A 22076-nucleotide genomic window follows, 5' to 3' on the forward strand; every position below is an offset into this window, starting at 1 on the left:
TACTTACAGGCTTAAAAAATATGTTCGTACCTTTTGGTTTTGGTTCATCTAAAATATTTTTAAATGGCAATAAACAAAGATTTATGAGTAACCTTGAAAATATGTCATTGTCATTAAATTTATTATGGAAGCTAAGGGATACCATAGTATGGAATTTGGTGCTTTAGTGGTTATTTATTTCAGGGTGCTTAGACAGTAAGTATTTACATCACAATTTTAGAAAATAAGGGTGCTGAGTACAATTTATTGTACAATTATAGTTGATCTCATATTATATAATATTCTTAGAAACACAAAAGAGATTTAAAATAGAACCGTATTTCTTACAAAAAAAGTTTAAAATTAAATGATAAAAGGTTACCTTCAATAACATTTTCATCTGCAATAAATAGGTCTTATAATTTAGGGATTCTTATTTAATTAATGTTTTGGAAAAATAAGTTGTATGTCAAGAATGTCGAAGTTTATTTTACAAGTAATTGTATTTGTCTTACCATCCTTTAATGTAAGTTTTTCTAGTAAAGAAAAAAAATAATGTAGTTATCTTAAATGATTTAAAAAAATAGTATTTTATTTTATTATTGTTGTATATTCGTTAACTCACCCTTATTCTTTTTAGGGTTCCGAAACTTATCTGTCAAAAAGATTATCACTCTAAATTATTATAATATAAATATGGGCAAGGCAATTTCCACTTTGCCGGAATGTGATTTAGGCTTATTTTAGCATACTAATTATGAGATTTTTGCGGTAATAGTGGCGCTATTGTAGTTTTTGGGTCTTTCAACCTCTTATATATCAATTGGTACTTGGTAGCATATAAAAAACCAAAACTATGTACACAGGTACAGGGAAAATAACCTTTATTTCAATGCAATAACATTTATGAAGAGGATACAGTAATTTTTCACATTATAAATAACTTTTAAAATATATTATCAATTTATCCCAACCCGCCAAATTGCTTTAAAAGATTTTCAACCTTTCTGTCCTGCAATAAAGTTAAAAATCAATTGAAATGAACTAACTACCTTATTTTACTTTTACAATATTATTATTATGAACTTGAAATAATATTTTATTGTAACCAATCCATCAATCTCTTATTACAGTTCAGGTTATACACATATAACCTCAGTAAGATATGAGCTGCCAATGTTTGGCCTTCACTGTTTTTTTTTTAATGTTTTGCTTGCTATCTCAACGTCGAAGATGCTCGTGTATCTTCGTATAAGTTCGTGGAACTTCGTGATTTGCAAATTAATATTATACTGTATCTCTTTATGTATGTTTTTTTTTGTTTCTACCTGGTTTGTTTACTGTATGTGTATTTTGTATGTCAATAAAAATGAGTCGGCATATTTTCGCGTAACTCCGAAACGGCTGTGGTAAATTGGATAAAACTTTTTTGTCGTGTTATTGTTAGGGCAAGGTTTGTGTGCAATATAATTCTATTAAGAAAATGGTAACCCTAAAAAAGAGTGGGAGCCGTCATTTAAAAAAAAAACTTTAGCTTTTAGATAATTTGAGTGTAAAACCTAGCTTCACTGACAGACAGACTGACGGACAATTCAATTTGACGTTTCAAAAGTGCATAATTAAGGATTAATTGAGATAAATACTTTGACTTTAAATAATTTATATTTATGTACCAATATCTTCTAAAATTATAATTCCTTAAACATTACATTAGCTTGTTTAGCTAAGCCAAGATCATTCGGCATGACAACAATACAAGTTATATGCACTTAGTAGGTATTTAACCGAACATTATTTTCCTTTCAAAGTGACTCATAGTTCTTAGAGTAGAGGTTATTGAATCGTACGTACGTATATATAGCTATACATAACCAGTTTATCATGGACTCTCTTTGTATGATCTTCCCGTATATTCAACGGTCAGTTTATATTGGTTCTGTATAGCTTCAACTGTACCCGTGTGTTCAATTAAGTATAATATGCGGTTCATATTTCCTTAGCCATATTCCTTGACGTTAAAGGATTATTTACTTGAACTTTGAATGCTTTAATTAATGTTGTTGGCTGTGGTTTCCATATCCTTTTTGAGGGACCTTTAACCGACGAGTGTGCATGAACAGACTGATGACTGTTGATGAAGCGAAAGAGGTGTGTAAGAATCTTAGCAATTGGCGTTCCATTTTCTCTGCCTACCCCAATTGGAGACAGGCGTGAGGTTATGTCTGTATTTTGTTTTTTTTTTCTTTTCTTTTAGTGTAAAATTGGTCACATTTGCGAGGTAGTTCTAAGGTCACGAGTAGGATCTATAATTAGAAGAGTTCTGAATTGCGCAAAAAAACACTCACAAAGTCCAATTAACAGGTTCACTTTTTATATCAACCTTGATTGTTTTAAAGCCAGTAAATAAAACTTCTAGAAATCGTCTATCTAGCTATTCAGAGTATAAATAGACATGCCCTTTAATATTATAAAAAGAAGCCCCTTTTTTGCATGTGTCTGTGTAAACGTGATAAACTAAAAAACTACCTAACCGAAATTTGTATGGTCTTCATCAATCGATAGGGTGATTCCTGAGGAAGGTTTTGGTATATAATTTATTATGTTTTTGACTATACCGGTAAAACCGCGGGCGCAAAACTATCCAACCGATTCAACAACCTTTAAATATTCGGTTGTAGCGTCATTTTTTTTTTATTGTTATATTATGTTATGTTGCCATATGACCAAGAATCTTTATGACCCATTCACCTCAAAATGGCAACGAGTTTGACAATGATGTAAGGCAACGTCATAATGGACTGGTTTTTTCAAAATCCGGTTAAGAGACCAGTTTTTAAATGGGATTCTTTGATTGAATGTTATGGCTGTATTTGTTTGTTTGTGTTTGTGTAATCAGTCATCTTCTAAACGTTTTAAAACTGGATTGACGGATTCTTTGATTGTGACTTCTAAAGGCAAGCGTCCACAGACCCGCATCGTACGCATTCCGTATGACGTCATCAGTACGCATCGCATGTAGGCATTGCTGATGATGCGGTCCGTACGATGCGGATCAGCGGACGCAGTTGTATGAGTTTCTATACAAGACAAACTAAAATCCGTTGCGTGCGATGCGTACGATGCGGATCTGTGGACGCGTACCTTAAATATCACTGCACACTCATGAAACACAGACCACGCAAGCAAAGCTTTAAAGAAGATTTTTCTCCATTTTAATTCCTAACAAACATACCGGTAAATCTACAGATCATTTATAAGTAACTAAGTCCTCCTTATACCAATTAATTTGCCACCATCTTGACTAACAGATATCCATCTACATTGTCTCATTAATGTCAATTCCTCGTCCATCTACTACTAATGAAGTCTAACCTACTACTGCTATCAAATGCACGATCCTGTTTGAAAGGGTAACTAGTTCTTATATCTTTGTGAGTTGATTAGCTATCTGACTCGACGTCGTTGCACTCGGAACACGGAACTACAGTCTGTGTTATTTGTTAATAATGTTGCTTTCTATCAGTGAAAGAATGGTTAAAATTTGTACAGTAATGAGGTTACTGGAGGCCCAATTACTCCTTTCGTCAATCTCTTCAATTCCCGAATCCCCAACAACCATCAAATTCCTAACACCTAAAAGGCCGGCCACTTATAAAGTCTTTGGTGTTTCGAGTGTCAATGCACTGATTGCTTACCATAAGGTGACCCGTCTGTTAGTTTACTGGCTTATTAATTTTAGTGCATTTAGAGTGGAATCAAAAAATTTTCTTTTTTTTTTAATGACCTGAATTCATCTGAAGTAAACAATCGGCATCGCTCATGGACACTCGCATTATTAAAGGAGTTACAAGTCCTTTTATAAATAATATTATCTTTAAAGTTCGATGCAATGGTTTCTCCACACTGGACGACAGCGTCTTTATCATATTTATTTGACAGTATAGTAATTTCAATTGACATGTTCAATGATTCTGTTGGTAGCATCAGAAACTGGAATTTATCATTTGTTTTGCTTGTTTGTTTACTAGTGTTGATAAACTTATTGTCAACGACCTTTAAATTTTCAGTTTAGTTATTGTAACAAAGAACCTTAAACAAATTGATTTATAAGTATCTGATATAGATATTAGTAAATAAAATAAAACTTAGTACGGTAAAACGGGGTGAATAGACATAAGACTGGGGTGAATAGATGTTAGAACATTTTCCCAACATTTATTCAACCCTCTTCTGTATCTATTTACGGTACTATTTGCAGTATAACATGTGTTACAAACGCATTATTTATGTTTATTTATTTTTAAAAGGCGTGTAATGTGAATAATTGCTTGAAGCGCAATTCCAACACTATGTTTGACTATAGACTCGCTCTTTACTCTTTACAAAGGCCGTAATAACAGTTATAAATGTGCGGAAATTGTCGGTAAAATACCTCGTGAGTCATAATATCACGACTGTTTTGTTCGAAGGTAATCAGCAGAATTGCTCATATTGGTTGTTGGACAAATTATTCGCCACTTTTCTTGACATATGCCCTAGGATTTACTTGCTATATGGATAACTTGGTAATTAAAATGGGATTTACGTTGTTGCACATATTTTTTGATGACGGAGGGGGGGGGGGGGCGCCTAGCTTTTGAGGATAAAAGGCCAGGGATTGTGGGATTTTTACTTCACTAGAACCATCCCGTCCATCCTCAAACCCTGTAAGGGGCACTAAGTCCTCACGCTGTAACACCTAGTACTTATAAGCACTTCTGTTTACATGAGGATTTAAATGTCATTTTCGCATGTTACACATAGAAATCTTAATAGTATCTGAATCATGATGCCTAAATATTATTGATACATGCAAAGATTCGTTTGATTATAATCACGTGTTAAATTACATGTTAATGTAATAATATTGCTTGTAAACCGGTTCTCGATTGAGTTTTATTGCAAAGTCATTTTACCTGTTTCTAAGTGTTATGTGAATTTGTTGTATTGTTATGTTTTTTTTTAATTATGTAGCTTCAAACTTGTTTATGTTTGAAGAGATGAGTTGATCGGAATCTTGAATTGAGCTTGGCACATGGTAATAGGATTGTCCTCTATCATATATTATGCATGACAATGACAGGTTGACTGGTATTGTTACGCTATGTATGAGCCTCTTAGGGTCATAATTTTATCATCAAAGAGCCATCAGACCACAGACGGGGTCCAGTAGGACTGATGCCTGATCCGAAGCTGCGACTACCTAGCGTGTTTACCGGCGCTCCGGCTCGAAAAGCAGGAGTAGGAACAGGGTGGTTTTTAGTCAGTAAGAGTCTGAAACTCGAAAGCAAGGCGGGCGAAGTCAATGGATGGTATTCTCCCTCAATAAAAGGGTTATCCCACCCAAAACATAAATGTGAAAGGCTGCCAAGTTCGATAATATTGGAATGCTTCGCCTATAAAAGAAGTGAGATCTAAATAAGTACCAAGTTCCATACACAGATCAGTTAAAAATGATATAACAAGTTGGCAAGTTTTCACACACTTTGTTATACTTAACTTTATTAACATTTCAAGGTTTCTCTGGTAATTTGAGAAAACCCATTGCTTTATTCTTCGTTATATTTATCTTTATTGTTCGTGTCCATCTCAAGTCCTTTAACGAATTTTAGGTAGGTCTACGTCCATTGAAGATATAGATATGTTTTAGTTCCTTAGGGGTATGAATTTACACCTTCATTATTTTTAAAACCGACTCACACTTGGCCATTTTCAGACTTTACCTTGTAAAGACTTACCTCCATGCCAAATTTCAAGTCAATACGACGGAAGTGGTCTAGGTTTTTGATGAGTGAGTGAGTCAGTCAGTCAGTGAGTGTATAGTAAAAATAGCGATTTTCTGACGTCAATATCTCAAGTAGATACATTAATGAAATTTTGTATTTTAGATAAGTTAGATCTCGATCAGATATAGAAATTTCATATGCGTAGATAAAATAAGTTTGTAGTTGTAGGTGGGTCAAACTTGGCCCGAAAGTGGTTCGTGTAATATAACCCACGGCCGGTGTGTCGGGTTTATTTACTTGGCGGACACACTGCCTTGTCTAGGATAATAAATACGTTATTTAAGTCACGTTATTTAACTTTATTAACATTTCAAGGTTTCTCTGATATTTGAGAAAACCCATGTTATTTACTATATTAACTTTATTGTTCGTGTCCATCTCAAGTCCTTTATCAAATGATAGGTGTACGTGGGTGATGTGTGTGATTGCTTCTACAAAATTGTTCTTAGCATTTAACTTTGTGGAGTCATTATTTTTAATAATGTTTACTATGAAAGGGCGTGGTTTATTCTTTAGAACTATTATTGGTATTGTTGATTATCGAATTTTCTTTGGTATAAGTTTTGTAGTTGTGTTTTGAAAAGTGGGTGTGTAACATACGTTTGTTTATAATGTCTTAAGGAAAATAAAGCTAAAGTCACGTGATTTCTTGACGAGGTTTGTTATTATACGATTACGAGATTAACGACTGCATGCTGGGTTCATAATAATATAATCAAAGGATAAATGTAGGTACCTATAGCCCGCTGGCATGTAAATAAACTGAACTCAAAATAACTGAACTGAACGCATAATATAATGCCGGGTAAGTTCGGGTTATTTTGACCCACTGAGGTATATTTGATAAAAATCCTATAACCAATAGGAATCTAGAACAAAGTGTAGATTAGTTTTTCAATAGTCTAAATGTTTGGGTCAGAAATTTCCCCAAATGCCAAACAAACCAGATTTTACGGTATTAGTCAGGTTATCTCATTCAGAACCTAATTGTGATCTAACGATAGGTACTACTTAGTTGTAAACTCGATGCGTCATACAATGTATAATGTCAACAACTTCATTTTATTGAAGGAAAGGTCGCCAGTCACATTGGCGTTATGATGTCAGTGTGTGATAATCCGAAGTCAAAAAAAGTGATTGGGAATTTTCGAAACCGTGACCTGAATCCTGTCTAATTTAATTCTTAGTTGTATAAAAAATCTCTATCGATTTCGATCACGGTCGCCAGTCTGTCTAACTATACTAGCCCACTATGCAGTCCACAAGTGTGTGCGCAAACACATGTACATTCTTTGTTAATCTGTTTCCTCACTCTTATAAACCAATGGGGCCAGCCTTTGCGTGCTTCCCGAGACACGGAGGTGAAACACCACCGAACCTCCTGACTCCGAGCTAGTAATGGTCGGCACGGAAATCGAACTCGCTACACGATGCACAGCAGCTAGTTGCCCAACCACGACGCCAACCATACAATCCTTAGTTTTATAGATTTCTATCGGGTACGTGTAATGTTTAAAAAGTTTTATATCTCATGTCACTTATGGTCAAAATTGATGACCTGAAGATAATGATTAGTCCGTCTGAAGAAGTTATTTTTTATTAACTTTAAATTAATAAAGCGCGATTTTTTTTCCAAAATATTATCGAGTGATGTGAAGAACATTATTAGTTCGAGTTAGTTATCAGGTATAACAAAATTATCCATACCTACCAATTTATCACATAATTGCGGGTCATCAATACTTTTTATTTTATTCACATAATATTAATTTACTTCAACTGGTTTTTTCATAATCTTATGATTGATTGTTTTAACTAGTCAGACCAGAATAAATGAAGGTGACTATAAAGACATTTTTAATTAAAATCTAACTAATTTCAAACAGCCATAAAGGTTTTTAATTTTTATTTGAGAAGTTCAATATAGGTAATAAAAATAAATAATTATCGAATCGAAATCTGTTCAGTTGCTTTTTTTAAGGAGGGAAAATCATCCAATTACTTCTCTCTCCTTGGGCGAGGCGAGAGGGAGTGTCAGACTCTTACTTACTCAAAAACCACCCCGTTCCTACTCCTGCTTTTCAAACCAGAGCCCCGGTAAACCCGCTAGGTAGTCCGCAGCTTCGGCTGTTTAATAGCTACGTAGCACATTTCTGGTGGAAAACCACCCGTTTGCTTTCCGTTTTTTTTAAATATTTGATTGAATCTCTTTTAGCGTTGCACTTTTACATTCATTCAGTCATACAGTACAGTTTATTATTATTTTCTCAGAGATAGCACAATAATTCTAACATTCTAATACTCATCTATGAATTATCTTACAACGTATCTCGTTTATCGAGGTCACGCCCCCATCGTATTTACATAACACGCTTTAATTAACTTATTAATATAAACCAATGTATTCATTTTGAATTACTAAACAGTAAACATAACTTTTTCCTGTTAAATCTTCGTTTGTCTAGGCTAATATAAAATTGGAGTGTCTGTTTGTTATATTGAAATAACCGCTTTATATATTATATGCATATACGATACATACACCAAAATATTAAATTTTACATATTTTGTCTGATTGTTCCGGTTTATCTCTGAAATGGCTGGACTAATCTGAAAAGAATTTATTGGGAAATAGCTAAGGTACTAATACTAATATTTTACCTACCTATTTTAGAAAAAAATCAAAAACCCAAAATGTGTCAGAAGTCATTATTCTATGGGGACGAACTCTTGGAAAACGGCGTGATTTATGATGTTATCAGCTGATTAGGTAAAGAAGTTTCTTTTGGTTTGTTGTTATTTTCAAAAGTGAGGGTTATTGAACTAAGATATATCAAGTTTTATGCAGGTAGGTAACAAATGTTACAAAATTACCTTTTTGGTCGTTAACTCGTAAGATTATTGATTTATTTCCATGTGATTCTATTGGATATTTGTTCCTAATGGGTAGACAGAAACAACAAAGCATCATCTACCTACTACAAGAACTATGAGCACTATTTTGCTTCCTCAATCATGCAATTAGTCATAGCTTGTTAGGAATTTTACACACAATTTTTTCAGTATGTTTTCCCCTTAATTTTATTACTTATATGATGTTCCTGAACTAGGTACGCCTAGTGATATCCACATCGTTAAAATATTTTAGAAATAAATTCTCAACCGTATCTGCAATCTCTATAACTACCAACCAGATACTGATGCAGTTTTCTTCATTGGATAGATTGATAAAATAAAGTTTTAGAGAAGTAATCGTAGTAACTGTGGGTAGAAATATATTTCGATATTTAGAAAGATATAACTATAAAATATTATACTGGTACAAATCTCGTTTTTATTATAATTCTACTTTCGTTCATATTCTTATGTCAACGAAAATACCTACATTGCCATACCTAAAACAAATAGGAATTTAATCGTCACGCAGGTACTTATTATGTTCACTCAATTTGTAAATTGATGTTCGAAAAATATCGATTCTCGCAATCTTGTAATCGATTGTATGTTGGATGTATGTATTATTCGCCAACCACTTGTATGTATGTTGCAGGATTTTTTATTTTAATTACACACTTTAATAAGTGACCTCTGCGAAATTTGTTTGGATAATGCTTGCAGTTACGTCATTTATATCTTTAGTTAATAAATAAAGATTGTATATTTATTTCCTTTTTTATTTAAAAGAGGGTTTTTCTGAAAACAGTTTTGAGTTACCCTCATACAATGATTTTAGCAATTGTCTCGAAAATAGAGGGTTTTAATCTTGACTTAACAAGAAACAATTTATTAGTTATCCATTAACCTCTTGTATGCCAGTATATGAGACACAATAGAAAACACATTAGGTACGTCTCGCATAGATTTGCGCTCCCGGTATATTACAGGTTAAACATTATGCTATGCAAATGTAGGTTTTTTTATGATGGAGTTTCTTGCTCGTTCTTGTCCATTCGAATCTACACTTTGGAACGAGCACCTAGCTTCACTGACAGACAGACTGACGGACAATTCAATTTAGACGTTTCAAAAGTGCCTAATTTAGGATTAATTGAAATAAATGCTTTAACTTTGACTTTATATCACGATGGTGGCAAGAAAGCACACGGTCCACCTGATGGTAAGTGGTTACCGTGGGCCTATGAACGCCGACCCTTAAGAAACCTATTTACCTGTAGGTATCTGTAACCCCCTATATGTATAGAAATTGGAAGGATTTTTACACAATAAACTATTTTATAGTTTACCTTCCTAGCCAGAGGCATCCCTGCATATAAATACAAGTCTGATAGTCTCAGTTAGATAACTAAGAGGTCGTATAAATGACCTTATGTCAAATATAAGTGACAAAGAATTTTCGCTTTTATTTTTATTCTAGTAGGGTATATTAATAGCTTTTTATTTTGTTTCCAATAAGGCATAATGCTGTATAAATTACTTTATTTTTAGTTTTGAAGCATAAATATCGTTGTATACTCGTAATAATGAAAAGTTAATGATATTTTTTATCACTATGCCGGCGTTGTGCCGGTATGTAGGTATATTATGATAATTTTAGACAAGTTTAATACTTTTTCATTATACTAATTCAGTTGTAATATTTAAAATACTAATATAATAACTGAAATTAACACCTAACACGTTTTATTACGGTTGAATATTGTACTAACCGTTTTGAAATAATAAGTTAGGTACTTTTATAATGAAAAGTGATTAGAATGTAGTTAAAACTTTTAAAAACCGGTACAATATACGTAAAGTCTAAACATCAACATACCTACTAACGATTTTTCCCCAAAAAAACCTTAATACGAGTTCGTATTAAGGAGTTCCTTAAAGTACAAAATAACATACGAAAAAAAATCCACTTACGTCCATTTACAACGCAGGCACTGACAGCCAAAATGGCCACGAATATTAAATTCATTTTAATAAAAAAAAATATTATAAAATTATTAATTTAAATTTTCGAATTAAGAATATCACAGTTTCATTATACACCGTCACTACACGACCGCTTCACTCCGTGGTCCGGCTAACTGTGTTCGTTATTCGAATCGTCCATACATTTTAGACTTCTACGATCTTGCACGGTCATCGTGTCGTGCAAAATAAACATGGGATTGTCACCTCTATTGCTGTATAGTAAGAAGTATGAAAATTGTATATCAGTTTTTAGCAATGATGATGAACTTGCGAGCTTAACTGGTCTTACTAGTGACTTCACGCAGATTCTTGGAATTATTGTACGTAAGTTTTTTTTTTTTAAGGAACGTATTTTATATTGTTTATGGGGTCATATTTTTATTGATATTGTAACTGTCCATTACGAAGTTTTGTGTTCCATTTTCGATTTGTTCAGAGCATAGGGGGTATTTTGGGATCTCTTCGTATGAAGTTTGTTATGCCTACCCGGCATCAAGTTTATACTGATTTTGACTTTAATTTCGCTAAGTATTTAATATCATATTCTTTTTTTAAACACTTTAGAATTTTCTCCTGTGTCGTGGGTTTACAAATATACTTACAAGTTTACATACACATGACACGAAACAACAATTTATTATGGATTACATAAAGAGTCGCTCCGTGCGGGAATTGAACCCGCTACTTGTTGTGCTAAATAACCGACAGCCGTGCCAACCGTGTAGTCGACACTAGCTACTTCCATGCGGTTTCACCCGCTCTGCTCGGCTCCTACTGGTCGTAGCGTGATGTTTTATAGCATATAGCCTAGCCTCGAATACGGACTACTAAATCTAACCAGTAGTTCCAGAGATTAGCGCATTCAAACAAATTCTTCAGATTTATATATTAGTAGATAGATAGATAGGATTGAAACTAAATTATTGAAATGAGTATCTATCTATTATGTTTCTGTATTGAGGTACATTTTTACGCATAATTTCTTTTAAAAACCTGAATTTATCCAAGGATTTAGCATTAAGATTATAAGCTTATTCACTTTTGTCCTATCAGATTAATTCAATGTAACAGAGAACGAAACAATAGTCATTAAACACAAATCTAGACACACCGTGAAGTCTTAATTTGTGTCCTAAGACGGATCATTAAATCCAAGAAATAATCTTACATTATCCTATGTATTTTATACACGTGTGTTAATACCACCTTCGTACCCGGGTGGGCACAGAATAGGGTAGATGACTAATTTTAATTTTAATGTCCGTCTTGTAGATAATTTTAAAACATTAGACACTTTTAGATAAGTTTTATACGTAGAAATGACGTATAGTTTTATCTAAGTATTGTTATCTTATATGACAAAAAAAATTTACAACTATGATATATCATAAATACAATCCTGAAAACACCGGAACACTAAGTCCGGCGCGTCCCAGGGAAACAAATCAGAAGATATTATTATATCAGAAGAAAAGGAAACGCTTCAGTCATATGTGCACTATTGTCCACAGTTTACTCTGACAATGGTCCCAATATAAATCGGAAATCCACTATCTATTGTTTATAAATGTTTTAAAAATATACATCATAATTCAACGTATCAAGGACTATTGATAAGCCACAATACATTAATGTTGTTTTCCAGCTACCCACAATGCGTAAAGATAAATTCGTAGTATTATGATTATGTTATGAATTAAGTGAATCCCTGTTTACAGGAGTTTTCAGAGTCTGGATAAGGGGCTTGATAAAATATGTTAAGCATTACTGCATTACATGACGTCATGCCTTTTAATCTTTTAATTAGGTGGCCGGGAGTATTATTATCTCGAACAACGGAGCAGGTTACCGGGGCTCTGGCTCAAAGCAGGAGAACGAACGGGGTGGTTTTTAGTCAGTAAGAGTCTGACACTCTCTCGCCTCGCCCAAGGCGAAAGAAGTCATTGAATGATTTTACCCACTTAAAAAAGGGGTATTATTATCTAAATGTAACTCCTTCTTTTTACGAGTTACAGTTAGATTTAGTTTTCTGTGGGGCTTTAGTTCATAAGCCATCCTGTTGGTGAATCCAAAAAATATCAGAATAATAGAAAGAAGTGAAGTACTATTATTAGGTATTTATCAGTTACTTTATAGTAATTTCTTTTTGGAATATCTTCATAAGTTTATAATTCAAATTAGTAGTTTGTATTTAGTAAACTACTACATATACATACTTATCTACATAACATTATAGGGTGGTAAATGCAATATGCACGCACGCCCCTCACGAAATACTCGAACCTGCTTATAGTCAGCACGACGTAGACGTAGGTACTATTACAAATACTCAATTAAAATCAATCGTCAAATTCAAAATTACACATTTAAACAAATCTTCAACAGTTTCGGTAATTTAGTCCTAATCGGGTAGTACAAAGTTACATAACCATGTAGGTAGGTAAATAGAACCACGTACTAAATGTAGGTAACACCTACGTTTCATTAGTTATGATATGAATCCTGCTTACCCCGTTGGGGAATAACTGATTGTTGTTAAGATAAATTGAAAGTAGTGGGTCGCCCCGGCTTCACACGTGTTCCTTCTTTCATTAATACCTACTTTGTATCCTAGTAACTGCTAGCAAATCAGTAGATCTAGTAGATCTTATCTTAGCTAAAAGAAAATGCAAAAAATGGAAGTATGTGGCAGGATTGTGATCATGACTGGTCATCATCATCATTATATCAGCCACGAGACGTCCATTGCTAACCTTAGACCTCTCAAAATAACTTCCAGAACAGCCAGCTGGCAGCCAAAATTTATCCGATTCGGTGCAGTCGTTCCCGAGTTATGCGCTTACCTACATACATTCCATCGAATAATTTTTATTTAAATTGTTTACTTGTATTATGAATCATACGGATAAACTTTGCATACCTACCTAGTTGTCAAGAATACTGACTTATTCATACTTTTAATATGTACGTGTTATTCCCCGACTATAGTACTTGTACTTTGTATGGAAACTGACCTACCTTTGCACAAGCCGAGGATGTGATTTGTACTGTACATATTATATACATAACCTGTCTCCCAGGGGGTAGGCAGAGACTATGGAGGGCCAATTGGAACGATTGTCACATACCTCTTTTACTTCATCGACAGTCATTAGTGTTTTCATGCATACTCGTCGGTTATGGGTACCTACCTTTTTATAAAAGAGATTAGGTTAGACAGATGCTGGACAATATTATAAGTAGCGCTTTCTTCTGTTTGCCGTGAAGCTTTTAAACTTGCTATATCCAACCCGTTTCCCAAGAGTTGCTTATATAGAGGAGATCCATAGTCCAGCAATAGATTGTCAAGGGCACTCAAGGGTTAGTGATGTTTTTGAACACAATTCTACCTCCATATTATAAGTAGAACATTAAATATATTTACGCGAAACGTTTAGATAGAAAAACCGCAATTAGACGCTTTGAAACAGGAAAATAACAAAATAAATCCTTTGTTTATGATAAACTAAGAATTTAATATGTTTAATATATGTCAGAGTAGGTATTTTACGTATATTATATTGTTTCAAAAAGTTATTTGTGTGTGAAATTTCAAATAATATACAGGAAAATCGGTTACAATAAAATGAGACGAGTTCTTTATTTTTCTTTATACACGTGCCGAATAAGTATATTATTTATCATTCATAACGTCACGCTTATTAATTTCCGATGGGGGTAAACAGAGGTACACGAAAAAGGTATGATACACTTTTCATTAGATACTTACAGACAAACTAGACATATAATTTTGTTGGTACTGTACACTGACTTATTATAAGTTTTAACATGTAACAGGTAGTTGTAACCTTTTAATAAATAAATAAATAATAGTAACTAATTTTCAAGCAGGTATTTAAATTAAAATGTCACCAATTCGAAGACTGACTGAAATCATAGGAAAATATTGTCTATTTTCCATTCATTTCTCTTGCCAATGCAATAATTGTATCCTTGATCCTTAAAAGTAAGCGTCCACAGGCCCGCATCGTACGCATCGCACGCATTTCGTATGACGTCATCGGTACGCATCGCATGTAGGCATTGCTGATGATGCGGATCAGTGGACGCAGTTGTATGAGTTTCTATACAAGACAAACTAAAATCCGTTGCGTACGATGCGGGCCTGTTAAATCAGTAGCATATGCTCTTATCTATATATTAATACGTGATGCAAAAACTTTGGACCGCTTTTTACGAAAATTGCGCGGACGTAGGAGCATAAAATTTGGTACACTTATAGTTTATGTGTAGGAGAAGTGCAGGACGCTAATATTTTTCAAAAATAATGCTTATAAAGTACATTAAATTAATAAATAAAACATTACACACACATGCATAGTATCTGATCGTATTTGACGAAACGTCAAAATCGATAGACATTGCGATGATATTGACGTCTCATATGAATAGAGTTTTATAAAAGAGTTTGTTTGAGTTTGAGTTAAATAAAAATTATCCTTGAACGTATGTTAAGTGGTATTGTAAATTAAATCGTATATGGTTGAATTTCAACCACTAGGCGACCACTAGTATTTATTTAATAAATTAATTTACTTGTTACAGGTGCGACAAAGGAGATTGGTACGGCGTTGACCCGCGTCTGCTTACGTCACAGAGCCATTGAGACCAGGATGAAGACGTTTATAAGGTAAATTCTTGTTTACTATATGTATGACGTCATAATCATTGTAAACAAAACAATTAAGGTTATCTTTACGTGTAGGTAACTTGTTTCTTTAGGATCGAAATTATGTTTGTATCTATCTATAAGGGGCTTGCAGACTACACTGTATACTATGGATGCATTAAAGAGTATATGAGTTACTTAGCTTATGTCTGGTGTTCGAGTATCGTGTTAGGCTTGCGAAACATAACTACTAATATTAACTGACTTTCAAATAGGGAAGGAAAGTGTTTATGCATATTATTCTGTAGTATTAATAAGTAACTACTAGGTACTAATGATAATGTTGACTGTTGCTAACCGACTGCCGCGCACGCTACAACTCTGTGTGACCCACAAACTGTTGTTTTGGTTCTGGGTGTCATGTGCATGTGAACTTGTATGTTTGTAAACGCACCCACGACACAGGAGAAAATCCCAGTGCAGGGCAACGATTTAAACAAAAAATGAATAACCTTCTTCCAGTACTTAAGTACTTACATATTCAATCTTTTGCATCTAAGCACGTCATCAATTGCATACCAACCTACGTCATTGCAAATACCAACGGTACGTTGCGGTTTCCATACTATCATTAGTCGTCAAGCCTTCGCAAGCAGTGACGTCAAATAAGATTTCTCTTAGGAACTGGATTCTGTTGAGGATGACGCGGATACTTACATATATTTAATAGAGACCGGGCATCCTTTTAAACTGCTACGTCTAACTTGTCTGTCAGGCGTCAAACTCCCTCTTATGTAGAAGAAAGCCTATAGTCCAGGTTAGGAAAGTCTATAAAAACCCCCCCTTAAAATGACCATGTATAATAATTCTCCCATTAAAAAAAGACCGGATCCTTTGCAAGCGTCCATAAGCTCACTTATATCAAGCTAAACGCCTTCTTAACAGGCTTGTGCTTGTAGATGCTTGTCGACACGTGGGAAGCATGGAAACATGCCATTAATTAACAGTTACAATTGACAGGAGGAAATACTAGTATAGTAATGTTTAAAAAATGGATAACAAAGTCAATAATTACGCGTACTATATACTAGATTTGCGAGTTTTACCGGTTAAGTCTGTCCTTTGTGCTTATTGCAAGTAAAATAGTATACCTACTCGTACATCAGATCTAGTATATATCAAGTTAGATTTCAACTTTATTACAAAGTCATAAAGTTGATGAATAACCACAACTTATTTCTAAAGACAATAGTGTGAATTTATTTTTTGTATCATTCTTAAATGTTGTTATTTTAACTTTGATTCATAAGATGAGCAGTGTTGAGTTCAATTCTCAGCCAGGGAAACCCTTTAAAACTCGATCAAAACCGCTTTTTCTTTCTGTTGCTCTTAAGTATTAATTCATATACATATAAGTACTAGCAAACCCGGCGAACTTTGTTTCGCCACCAATGATGTTCCCTGTTTTCCTGCTTTTCTCTTGAATAATTTCCTGAATTTTCTTTGCTATAAATCTCACGGAGCTCGTGACCTTTCCAAGGAATGCAAAACCGTGCAAATCGCTTCGTGCCTTCTGGAGTTATAGCGTCAGAAAGGAAAACCCGATTTATTTTTATATTATAGACTAGCTACTTCCGCGCGGTTTCACCCGCACTGCTCGGTTCCTATTGATCGTGGCGTGATGATTTATAGCTTATAACCTTCCTCGATAAATGCGCTATCCAACACAAAAATAATTATTTAAATCGGACCAGTAGTTCCGGAGATTAGCGCATTCAAACAAACAAACAAACAAACTCTTCAGCTTTATAATATTAATAAGTATAAGTATAATAATAAGTATAGATACAAGAAATACAATCCTGACCTACCGTAGAACCTGGGAAAGACCGCTAGTAGAAACTTGTTTTCAATGTATTGATTACCTACTCTTAATTAGAACAAGTCAACTATCCCGTCAGACTGGATATGATATGCGATAGTCCCTGTGGGTTTTTCTTTCTGGAAATTACTGGGGAATTACAATCTTAAAGTCCAACTAACTAATTGTATGTAGGTAGTTTTTTATGGTATAAGCCGGTAAACAAGCAGACGGATCACCTGATGGTAAGCAATCGGCGTTGCCCATGGACACCCGAAACACCAGAGGCGTTACAAGTGCGTTGCCGGTTTTATGGGGGTTAGGAATTTAAGGGTTGTTGGGGAATCGGGGATTGGGAAGATTGAGAAAGGGGTAATTGGGCCTTCGGTAGCCTCACTCACAGAACGCAAGCGTTGTTACCCGACTGCGCCAGAAGGAGGGTTATGTTTTTCGAGTGTATGTATGTATGTATGTATGTATGTATGTATGTATGTATAATTGTTTGGCACGCTCTACAGCCTAAACGGCTTGATAGATTTTGACTTGAGAGGTGTCGTTAGATTCGTATTTACTGTGAGAGTGACACTGGGTATATCAAAATTATAAAAAAACAAAATGGCGGATTTTTGGCGCCAAATTCGAATATTTCTCACTCTCTAGCCTAAACGGCTTAATGGATTTTGACTTGAGAGGTGTCGTTAGATTCGTATTTACTGTGAGAGTGACACTGGATATATCAAAAAATTAAAAAACCAAAATGGCGAATTTTTGGCGCCAAATTCGAATATTTCTCACTCTCTAGCCTGAACGACTCGATGGATTTTCGCTTGATAGGGGTCGTTTGATTCGTATTTACTGTGAGAGTGACACTAGATATATCAAAATACAAAAATAATAAAACTAAAAAAAAATTAAATAAAAAACGGTAATTTAAAAAACTAAAAAACCCGACTGCGTTTCTTTATTATATTAAAATGAAAAAAACCCCAAAACAAGAAAGTCATCGTAAAATTTAAGCAGTCGGGACCCATTCTAGAAAGCAAGCCGTATGTCACACAAAGTCTTCATATTTAGAATGGGTCCCGACTGCTTAAATTTTACGATGACTTTCTTGTTTTAGGGTTTTTTCATTTTAATATTATAAAATAATGAAACGCAGTCGGGTTTTTTAGTTTTTTAAATTACCGTTTTTTATTTCACGTCGGTTTTCTGTGAGGCCGTGGTATCACTCGAGCCGGCCCATTCGTGCCGAAGCGTAGCTGTCCCGCATTTTAAACATAATAATGGCAAATGAATGTTTGCGAAGGCGTACATGACAAGATGCTTATGCTTATCTCTGCGCACCCCCATAAGGGACAGGCGTGAGGTTATGTATGTATGTATGTAAACAGGAAAATTATTTTTAAACTGGTATTGCAAGTATCTGGTGGAAAGTGCGTGTAAAGTAGTATTTGTTTGAGGATATTTCCTTAAGGTGAATGTTCCGATCGCCTTTTCATACATTTTTCGTTCACGGTATACTCTCCGTACATAGACACTTTTTGCACAAAACTAATCACTTTATCACTTTTGTACGGTCAAGAATCTGCATATAACTTTTTGGTAAATAATTCGCATTATATATGGAGAAAAACAGTCTTGAAAACCGTGAAAAATTTGGCATTTCTTTTACTAGTGTTAGTGCAATTTGACAATCAAACATATCGGAATGTCTGGATAGGTTATAATATTAAACGCTAGATGGCGTGCACCCGATAATGTAAATTTGAAGAATCATTACTAATTTTATAACAATAGTTTTCATTAAAAAACATTACAATAATTTAAAACTAACTATCGTAAACGAAAATATAAAACATTGTGGTCGTGTGTGAAAAAAATGTTAGCGTTAGTTATTATTATTGTCACTGGCAACAATAAAAAAATTTAAATTCGTTCGTAGACAAAATACGATGTTGCCGTTCCGTCGAACATGACCTTTGACACGTTGCCAAACTTATTTAGTACCATCAGATGGTTGACTTGAAATAAAATACATTTCGAAGAGTTTGCGTAGCATTACGCTAGGCTTTACGCGCGGAATTTCTTGTATGTTTTTGATCAATGAAAATTCATTGATTCGAAGTAATATTTCTTGTATGTATTTCTTTCCAATTTAATATGATTATTGCAAAGTATTGTAGTATATGTTGTTTATAAGTAAGTAATTTTATTTCAAAATAAAAATACCTACCAACTAATAAATATTAGCAAGTCAGCCCGTGAGTTTAGCTGGCTATTACAAACTAAAATCCTCATATTAGAAATCACCGATCGATATTATATTGTTTTCTCAGATTAGTAATACAAATAAGTTTGGACGGACAAACATTAGTATTATTTGTCACATTATATTGCGTCTGCTACATGAATCCCGCGCGTTCCGAAACACTCAAAATCAGTTGAACGGACGGTAAAACAAGTATCTTTAAATTTCTAATGTTATAGTAAATAGAGTATAATTATATAATATCATTTTATGATTTTATTATGGTTGTTCTGCAGCGATTTTTCAATTGATGTTATATCATAATTTGGGTAAGTAAAAATTTTATTGCTATAATTTTTCTGAATTTCGGAACGTATTTAATAAATTCTGTTTTATCTATGGTATGGATATTTACTTTGCAATAATTTTCATGACATGAGACTACATTTTGCTGCAATTACAAGCGATTTGATCTGGTTTTGTTATAATTTCGTTTCAATTTTATGCGAATAGGTACTGAGTTTATAAAAGTAACATAATATTGTCTTGTACTTATATAATTAGTTTTTGTGTATTTCGGATTCCGTTTACATCTAGGTACCTACTATGTCGGGGTCCTACGAGAAAGCTGGCGTATCAACGCCACGAATATTCAGGCGCCCGTAAATCGTCAAAACGAGTGAAAAGCGCATTCAGTTGGATACATGTGGACGACAAGATAGTAAACGTGTAAATTATAACTCAAGTTGTGGCCAGCTTCATTGTAAACAAACTTTAGTTTTCAAGTACGTATAGAGTCATCAGTTGTTGAGCCATCTACATGTAAACTTAGAACTCTTTTAGTAATAAGCGTTTCATCCCTCTTCTTCACATGACCATACCAAGAAAAACGATTTCCTTTCAATTTTGCTCTATCATTGGATAATAATGTTCTAGTTATGAATAAAAAGCATGAATATTACTATCAAGTAAATTCTATATTGCATGTCCACTTTATAATTTATTTTAGCATCTTCTTACTATAATATTAAATCTATTTCAGGTTCAAGGACAAATGCGTGTCAGTAACATGGATAAATGCTACTTCATATGTTTTATTTCAGTCAATGAACCTTTGACTGTTATAGAAGTTTGTCGAGATAATATAATGACTTTATCAGCAATATGATGCCAAAGTTAATACACTTTTTTAAAGAATGTATTCTGCCAGAAATAGTTTTGAGACATGTTCAAAAAATGCGAAATGTATACCTAGGTATGAAAGGTACACAATTTTTTTTTATTTTATTTTATGATTTCCATTGATTTCAATCTATATTATATTTTTTTCTTGTGGGATATTGTTTTCATCCACATCAAAAGTTAAACACAAAATATACTAATTATAGTAATTTTCTTTCGCAGCAGCTGTGTAGCGGTAGTTTCCAGGCAATAATGAGGAAGGATGAGCGAAAACAACACGACAAATGTTTTTTTATTGTACTATTATAGTAGTGTGTTTAGAATCTACATTATCAATGTTTACAGTCATGTTTTTTTTGATGTCAGAAAACTGAAATGGTGTACTCGTCGTAATGAACATAATGTTCATAATGTGATATGAATACATTGACCTATTTTAAGGTTTCTGAAAAACAAAAAGGAAAGTTGTTGCTTTTTTATTTCCTTATGTAGTATAGTGATTATGGATGCTTAGATATTCTCAAACATTTTTCCGCTTTGATTGCAATCTATTATTCTGGTTGCCTTGTTTATGAATTATAGTTTTGAATTATTATTTTGAATGAGATTATTTTTTATTAATCAGTCACGTATCAAGCATTCATATCACATAAATACTTGTAATAATTGCAGGTTAGTATATACATTCTATTAAATAATGTATAAGATAATAAAATAAAACTGTCTTACATTGCATTCTTGACATTCATTTTATTCCCAAACTAGTGACCCGCCCCGTTTTCGCACGGGTGCAAAATTATCAGTTTCCCTACTATAATATACATGTATTATACATATAAACCTTCCTCTTGAATCACTCTATCGATTAAAAGAAACAGCATCAAAATCCTTAGTGTAGAAAGCATACATATGAATATAGGGACAGAGAAAACGACTTTGTTTTATGCTATTTAGTACCTAAATATAACACTACTTATACCTTTTATTTTTAGAACATAATAGCATCAGATGGTGTTCTTTAGTTCCTAATCCCCAAGACATAATTTCTACAGGTACCAGCCTATTAACTTTTAAATGCACGCCATCTAGTGGTTAATTTTGAAGAAAGGTTGATTTTAAAGTAGGCGCTATGTCTATGTGTGTATAAATGACTGTAAACAGAGTTGGATATTAATATTTCGCTTTTATGGCAAATCGGATGGGTTTTGAGGCGATAATTTGACTAATTCCGATAAAGTGGGATGCCTGATTTTCGCATTATTATTTCTGTTACTTAATATTGTTCCAATGACACTCAAAACAACATAAAACTGAAAATGTTCAATTCAGCGCCATCTATCGGGAAACGAGCCATGAAGAGCTCGGAACATTCACCTTAAAGAAATTCCT

General features: G+C 33.7%; 1 protein-coding gene and 2 long non-coding RNA genes across 13 annotated transcripts in view; 2 read left to right on the forward strand and 1 right to left on the reverse strand.

The window, feature by feature from the left end:
• LOC118279069 (protein MTSS 2) overlaps positions 1–22076 on the forward strand; it is a 162871-nt gene that overhangs the window by 108678 nt on the left and 32117 nt on the right. For all 8 annotated transcript variants that reach the window (XM_035598596.2, XM_035598597.2, XM_035598599.2 and 5 more), the window contains exon 4: positions 15333–15417. In XM_035598596.2, the coding sequence (XP_035454489.2) occupies positions 15333–15417 (85 nt within the window). The remainder of the gene's footprint in view (positions 1–15332; positions 15418–22076) is intronic.
• On the reverse strand, positions 31–10845 carry LOC126911381 (uncharacterized). The gene is made up of 5 exons (XR_007705921.1): positions 10674–10845; positions 605–634; positions 495–515; positions 362–379; positions 31–48 (listed from the first exon to the last, which is right to left on the reverse strand). It is a non-coding gene; the product is annotated as an uncharacterized LOC126911381 (long non-coding RNA).
• On the forward strand, positions 19848–21422 carry LOC126911380 (uncharacterized). Of its 4 annotated transcripts, none has more exons than XR_007705917.1 (3): positions 19848–20290; positions 20548–20769; positions 20910–21422. It is a non-coding gene; the product is annotated as an uncharacterized LOC126911380 (long non-coding RNA). The 4 variants fall into 4 exon arrangements; XR_007705919.1 differs by having other exon boundaries at positions 20913–21422; XR_007705918.1 differs by having other exon boundaries at positions 20548–20760.

The sequence above is a fragment of the Spodoptera frugiperda genome, chromosome 14 (genome assembly GCF_023101765.2).
Source record: "Spodoptera frugiperda isolate SF20-4 chromosome 14, AGI-APGP_CSIRO_Sfru_2.0, whole genome shotgun sequence".
In the NCBI taxonomy this organism is placed as follows: domain Eukaryota; kingdom Metazoa; phylum Arthropoda; class Insecta; order Lepidoptera; family Noctuidae; genus Spodoptera; species Spodoptera frugiperda.